This window comes from Eriocheir sinensis, chromosome 50 (genome assembly GCF_024679095.1).
Source record: "Eriocheir sinensis breed Jianghai 21 chromosome 50, ASM2467909v1, whole genome shotgun sequence".
In the NCBI taxonomy this organism is placed as follows: domain Eukaryota; kingdom Metazoa; phylum Arthropoda; class Malacostraca; order Decapoda; family Varunidae; genus Eriocheir; species Eriocheir sinensis.
Genome location: NC_066558.1, coordinates 4,826,731 through 4,834,279, shown reverse-complemented (window position 1 = coordinate 4,834,279; position 7,549 = coordinate 4,826,731). Strand labels below are relative to the sequence as shown.

The 7,549-nt window shown below is 41.8% G+C and overlaps 1 protein-coding gene across 5 annotated transcripts in view; it reads right to left on the bottom strand.

Annotated features, from left to right (window-relative positions):
* The window catches only part of LOC126982278 (homeobox protein cut-like), a 75,106-nt gene extending 67,917 nt beyond the window's left edge, over window positions 1-7,189 (bottom strand). For 2 of the 5 annotated variants that reach the window (XM_050834271.1, XM_050834273.1), the window contains exons 1-2: window positions 6,635-7,188; window positions 4,747-5,097 (exon numbers count right to left, since the gene is read on the bottom strand). In XM_050834271.1, coding sequence (XP_050690228.1) covers window positions 4,747-4,795 — 49 coding nt within the window. In that variant the 5' untranslated portion in view covers window positions 4,796-5,097; window positions 6,635-7,188. Of the gene's footprint in view, window positions 1-868; window positions 966-4,746; window positions 5,098-6,634 lie in introns of those variants that run through there. The other 3 variants (XM_050834274.1, XM_050834272.1, XM_050834275.1) reach the window with 3 other exon arrangements.
* Between the last annotated feature and the right edge of the window lie 360 nt (window positions 7,190-7,549).

Here is a 7,549-nt window from a genome sequence, read left to right as displayed (position 1 = left end):
AAAAGGAGAAGAAGGAGGAAGAAGAAGAGGGTGATAAAGATTGGAACAAAAGAAAATGAAGGAGAAAGAGGAGGATAAAAACAGGAGGCAAGGAAATGGGAGAAAAAAAAAGGAGAAGGAGGAAGAAAAAGAGGGTGATAAACATTGGAACAAAAGGAAAAAAAGGAAAAAGAGAAGGATAAAAACAGGAAGCAGGAAAAGGAGAGGAAAAGAGGGTAAATAGAAAAGGTAAAAGAGGAAAATGGAGGAGAAAAGAGGAGAAAGAGGAAGCGGAGGAAAAAGTTAAAAAACACGAGTTAAAAAAAAGAGGAGAAAAGAGTAAACGAAGAAGGTTAAAGAGGAAGAGGAGAAGGAAGAGGAAGAAAGCGAGGAAATGAAGAAGGAAGAGGAAGAGAATGAGAGGAGAAAGAGGATAATCAAGAGGGCGATAATTTATATATATGAAGAGAAGGAAGAATGAGAACGAGAAAGAGGAGGAAAGGAAAATAAGAGGAAATTGAGGAGGAGAAGATAAAAACGGAGGAAGAGGAAGAGGAAGAAGAGGAGGAGAGATGAATTAACCTGAGTATCTGCATACCACTCATTGCTATATATCTTTTTTTTTTGTTTTCTTCCTCCTCTTGATGTATGATGGAGGACGGATGAAGGAAGAAGAGGAAGAAGAGAAGATATAAGAGGAGGAGGAGGAGGAGGAGGAGGAAGAAGAGGAGGAAAGAGAAGACGACACATATATGATGAAGGACGGATGTAGGAAGAAGAGGAAGAAGAAAAGATATAAGAGGAGGAGGAGGAGGAGGAGGAGGAAGAAGAGGAGGAAGGAGAAGACGACACAAGTATATATATCCCTATTCTCAATGTTTTTTTTTACCTTTTTTGTTTTCCTCCTCCTCCTCTTCCACTTCTTCCTCCTCTTCCTCCTTCTTCTTTTTTCTCAGGTGAGCTAGAACAATTAATTACACTTGGAGTCAAATCACGCCCCCAGGTGACCGCGGCGGCACATCACACACACACACACACACACACACACACACACACACACACACACACGAAGGTAACCGCAACATGTTTTTTTTCTATTATCTAACGATCAGAGTCACATTTATGTCACATGTTTGGAGGGGAGGGAGGGGGGATGGGGGGAGGAGGGGGAGTGAGAGAGAGAGGGGGGCGAGATGGAAGAGTGAATTAAGGGAGAGAAAGATGGAAGATGGGAGGAAAGGCAAGGAAGATGGGAGGAAGGAAGAGGTGGAGGAAATAAAAGGAGGGGAGAGAAACTCGGAAGGAGGGATGAGAGAGAGAGAGAGAGAGAGAGAGAGAGAGAGAGAGAGAGAGAGAGAGAGAGAGAGAGAGAGAGAGAGAGAGAGAGAGAGAGAGAATGCACGAGAGATAGAGAATGCAATTGAGCTCAGGTGTGATGTGTACCTGTCCTCACCTGTCCTCTCTATCCCAAGCGGTGCAGGTGTCGGGGCCGGGAGACGAACCAATTAATTACAGGATAAGATAATCACGACGTATATAATTACCGTGTTCCCTGAGCTTAGCGACTGTCATTTGTTATTGATGAAGCAGATCAGCGACATCTTTTGACCAACGGGGGAAGTACGAGGGTGATTTTTGTTTGAGTTATTTTATTTTATTTATTATTTTTTTTTTTTACAACAAAGGAGACAGCTCAAGGGCACACAAAAAGAATAAACAATAATAAAAAAAAGCCCGGTACTCGATTTACTTTTTTTTTTACAGCAGAGGAAACAGTTCAAGGGCGTAAAAAAAAAACAATAATGAAAAAAAAAAAAAAAAAAAACCCTGCTCCTGAATATAGTAGAAGTAGAGAGTAGTATTTTTCCCTCCCTTCCTCCTCCTATCTTTCCCTCCCCTTCTTCGTTTATTTCCTCCAGATTTCCCTTTCCCTCCCTTCCCTCCTTTCTTTCCTTCCTTTCTCTTCTTTCTTCTTTTATTTTTCAGATCATGTTGTATACTTGTTTTTTTTCCTTTTTTTCCCTCCACTTCTCCTTTCTCCATCTCTTCTTATTCCACTTCTCCACCTCGTATACGCCTCCTCCACCTCCTCCTCCTCCTCTTTCTTCCTTCAACTCACAATTTCCCATCCACCTTCACCTTCCTCTCCTCCTCCTCTTTCCTCCTACACCTCATATTTCCCCTCCACCGCCTCCACTTTTCCTCCGGCTCCCCCCTCGCCTCCTCCACCCAGGAAACATCACTAAGGGAAAACTGCAACACCGCACCTCCTTCCTTTGTGTTTCCCATTTTATTGCGGCGGATTGAGTGGAAATTACCCAGAGATACGTGAGAAAGGTAGCGATGAGGGGAGGAGGAGGAGGAGGAGGAGGAGGAGGAGGAGGAGGAGGAGGAGGAGGTAGCGGTGGTAGAGGACGATGAGGATGAAAGTTGAAGGAGGAAGGAAGAGAAGAGAAGGAGAAAATTGGGAGTATAAAAAGTGAAGGAGTAGGTGGAAGAAGAGGAGGAGGAGGAGGAGGAGGAGGAGGAGGAGGAGGAGGAGAGTATTGGGAGCATAAAACAGAGAGAGGAGAGAGAGGAAGAGAATAGAAGAATTATGGAAGGAAAGAAAGGGATGAATTGGAGGAGGAGGAAGAGGAGAGGACGAGGAGGAGGAGGAGGAGGAGGAGGAGGAGGAGGAGGAGGAGGAGGAGGTAAGAACGGTAAACTGTGGTACTTTATGAAGGGGAAAGTGTTTAGCGAACCTTACATTCCACAAACAAACAAACAAACAAACAAAAAAAGAATTACAAATAAACAAAATATATAAAAATAATCGAAGTATCTTATTTAACAACAACAACAACAACAACATCAAAAGTAAATACATAGAGTGCAATTTCTTTTCCATTTTCAGTAAAGTTCGGATACACACACACACACACACACACACACACACACACACACAAAAAAAAAAAAAGGGTTTATATATCTTTTTTTTTTCTAAGTAATAATAACGAGGAAGAAAAAATATTAAGGAAAATGCTGAGAAATAACCAAAAAAAAAAAAATGTCAATCTGTGCAATTTCTTTTCTATTTTCAGCTAAGTTCGGAAAAAATGGTTTACGTCTTCTTTTTTTTCTAAGTAACAAAAATGAGGAAGAAAAAAAAATAAATAATGGTTGAGATATTACCAAAAATAACGTCAATCTGTGCAATTTCTTTTCTATTTTCAGCAACGTTAGGAAAAAATCGGTTCATCTTCGTTTTTTCTAAGTAATAAAAACGAGGAAAAAAAAAATAAAAACTAAGGCTGAGAAATAACCAATAAAAAAATAATAATGTCAATCTGTGCAATTTCTTTTCTATTTTCAGCAAAGTTCGGAAAAAAATTGGTTTATCTTCGTTTTTTCTAAGTAATAAAAACGAGGAACAAAAAAAAAATACTAAGGCTGAGAAATAACCAATAAAAAAAAAATAACGTCAATCTGTGCAATTTCTTTTCTATTTTCAGCAACGTTAGGAAAAAATTGGTTCATCTTCGTTTTTTCTAAGTAATAAAAACGAGGAACAAAAAAAAAAAATACTAAGGCTGAGAAATAACCAATAAAAAAAATAATAATGTCAATCTGTGCAATTTCTTTTCTATTTTCAGCAAAGTTCGGAAAAAATTGGTTTATCTTCGTTTTTTCTAAGTAATAAAAACGAGGAACAAAAAGAAATACTAAGGCTGAGAAATAACCAATAAAAAAATAATAATGTCAATCTGTGCAATTTCTTTTCTATTTTCAGCAACGTTAGAAAAAAATGGTTTATGTCTCTTCTTTTTTATCGTAAGTCGTAATAATGAGGAAGCAAAATGCGAGACGGCCGATCCAACTTTTTCCTTCTCTGCGACTTTCCTTCACAGCGTCGTTTATGGGCCGCGGCGCGCAGTAAAAACAGAAACTTAGGATTGTAAACCATATGGCGGGCGAGTCTTCCTCCTCCTCCTCCTCCTCCTCCTCTTCTTCTTCCTCATTCTCCTCCTCCTCCGTCTTCAGTTCAACCTTTCTTCATTCATTCTTCAACGTCTTAATTTTACTTTCCTATTTCTTTTTTTCATTATTTTTCCTTTTGGTTCTAATTCTTCCTTCTTCTCCTCCTCCTTCAATCCTTTTCACTTTTCCAACTTCATCTATTTCTCCTCTATATTCTTTTTCCTTCTGTTTTAAATATTGTTTCTTCTATTCCTTGTTCTTATCTTCCTCATACAACTAACTCCTCCTTCTTTTCCAATTCCTCTTCTTTCTTTGTCTTCATTCATTCTTCACTTTTTCATTTTCCTCTCCTTTTGATTCTCCTGCTCCTCTTCTCCTCCTCCTCTTACTCCTCTTCCTTCTCTTATTCCAGTCCCGCTTCCTTCTCCAAATCCTTCATCTTCCTCTCCCATATTTTTCCTTCCCGTTTTTTCCCTTTTAATTTTCCTATGCTTCCTCTTTCTCCTCTTCTACCAATCTGTTCCTCTTCCCTCTCCTCTATTTTCTCCTCTGCCTTGCCCACGCACTTCACTTTCTCTTCGTCTTCTTATTTAATAAACACAATAAAGTTAATAATTGAAAAAAAGACTAATTGATTCTACTTCTGGAAATACGATATGTCGGTTTAAATAGCGAAACTAATCAATAACAATAATAATGATGATATGATAATGATGATGATGAAAAGGTAATTATAAAAACACTAAACAAATCGAATAGAAATGATTAAACTAAAACGAACAATTATTTTAGTTAATTTAGACTCACCGAGAAGAGCTTGGCGAATTTGGAAACATAAAGCCTCCATCAACGCCATCTTGTAGTAGTAGTAGTAGTAGTAGTAGTAGTAGTAGTAGTAGTAGTGGTAATTGTTCTTGTTGATGTTTCCGTTGTTATTTCCGCTCTCTCTCTCTCTCTCTCTCTCTCTCTCTCTCTCTCAGTTCGTCTCGACCACAACGTTCAAATAATTCCAGTGTTCATGTGATCTGTTCTCCGCGATTCACTATTTTTCATTGTTGGTTGTGTTCTTTTTCTTCTTTTTTCACTATCGCTGTAGCATCAAGTTAGTCTGTGCTTTTTCCCTTCACTTCAGTTTTCCGTATGTCTGTCTGTGTGAGGCTGTGAAAGTATATTATTAGCGCGCCAACTCTTTCGCTAACTGTCTGTAAATTAAAGTTTCTTCGCAAAGCACACTAGACGCACCTCTCCGCACTTTTATTTTTTGTAAGTAATAATGTTTGCACTCGGAAAGTCATCAAAGTATACATGCAGGGTTTTTTTTTCACCTTCGTCGCGCGTAATTACTCTCAGTTTAATCAAAGAACCTTCACTTGTGGTTGCGTCTATTTAGAATGAGTTACAGGGACGCAGCATTCAGCTTACAAAATCAGAGTATTCAGTGATATTTTTGTTCTCATCAGTACGTAAATATCGGCAGTTTGCTTGAGAGAATGATTGTGTATGAATGTGTCCCTTCAAACTGGCCTGGAGCAACAAGTGGACTGTCTCAATACACTCCCTACAAAGCTCAACGCAAATAGCTTATATGTCGTTATCACAAATAGTTAACATTCTTCAAGTGTACGGTTCCGCCACTTCAAACTAAGCTACAGAGACAAAGAATGAATTAAACTGCGTCAATATATCGTTTGTACAATCACCGGTGACAGTTTGTATATATATTTACCGCACTCTTGAAGTTGGTCTACATAAGCAAACTCTATTGACTCAGGAAATCGCCTTGTATCTTTGCGCCATATACACAAACAATGAATTAAGCTGCGTCAATATATCGTTTGTACAATCACCGGTGACAGTTTGTATATATATTTACCCCAATCTTGATCTTGGTCTACATAAGCAAACTCTATTGACTCAGGAAATCGCCTTGTATCTTTGCGCCATATACACAAATAACCGCTCCGTTTAATATATAATTTACACACAGTCACCGCAAACAGTTTACATACGGTTACCACAGTCAACATTCTTCACGTAGAGCTACATGAGCAAACTCTATTGACTCGAAAATAACCGTCCATAAAAACAAAACAAAAAACACCGTCAAATTATTTACACATAGTCACCGCAAAGAGTTTAGACACAGTTACCACACTCTAAAACATTCACGTAGGCCCGCATGATCATACTCCGTTGTCTCTGTTATATCGCCGCGTATCGGTTGCGACACAAACACAAGCAGCCACTCCGTCAATATGTTATCTAAACACACATCACCACACACTTTATGTACAGTCACCGCAGTCAACATTCTTCACTTTGGTCCGCATAAGCACACTCTTGTCTCTGTTGCGTCGCCGCGTATCGCTGCGTCACAAACAAGCACAAACAGCCCCTCCGCTCACACTCTCCGGCACTCCTCCGTCACGTCGAAGGCACACGCGTCACCTTGGACTCACGCCACAAGTGTGTCGCACCGAACAAAAGACTCACTAAGGCGCCGCGGGAGTCCACAAAACACTGTATCAAACTTTCTCCTGACAGCTCGGGACACGCAGGCGCTCACACACGTACGCACACACATACAGGCAGTACACAGACATACAGACACACATACACGCGGTCCGGGATCAGAGGAGGGCGCAAGCGTTCACACCGATGCGCGCGCAGAGTGGGAACGCGCGGGGGTGCTCACTGCGGAGGTGTGCGGCGCGGGAGGGAGCGGCGCTGGTCGGGGGAAAGGGAGCGCGCGGTGAACGGTCCCTCCTGTACGCGTCACCGATGTACACTGACTGCGCTTCGCTTCGCTCATATATTAATAATCGTGTCATTACGTCACAGGCAGGCTTTGCGGGGCGCCAGCCGTCAACACGCCGCCGAACCGTCACGCAGAGGGCTGGGCGATGCGCGGCGAGCGGCAGAAGTTTCCTCCGGCGGCGAGACGGAACCGAACGAGGGAGGGAGACTCAAGACGCCGCGCCACCCAATCATGAACTCCTGAAGATAATGTTTGGTGACGTCATCGCCTCCAGCAGCCAATCAGGGCGCTGGAAGGGGCCGTGATGTCATCAATCGGAAATACCAACATTACTAATTCGGGCGGTGGTCACGCCAGGTGGGTCTCGGTTAATTACCCGCGGATAATCACATCCGGTGCTGGCAAGGTGTGGTCTGGGGCTGTACCTGTGATCAATACTGACGCCTGACCGGCCACCCTCAGCCCTCAGCCCGGCACACACACACACACACACACACACACACACACACACACACACACACAGGTAAGCACACACGCAAGCAGGTAGACAGGTAAGAAGCAAGACGCACAAACACACACACACACACACACACACACACACACACACACACACATGCATACATAATTGCATTTATACAAACATACATGCATTCAGACAAGCAGATAGACCGACCGATCAGCAAACACACACACACACACACACACACACACACACACACACACACGGAGACACAGCTCACAAAAATCGGAACCAATGCATATCACCTCATCTCTGCAGCAAATTCCAACAAATCCTGCTAATTATAGACAGGAAGGAATAGGATAGGAAGCGCAAATTACCCCCGGCACGCA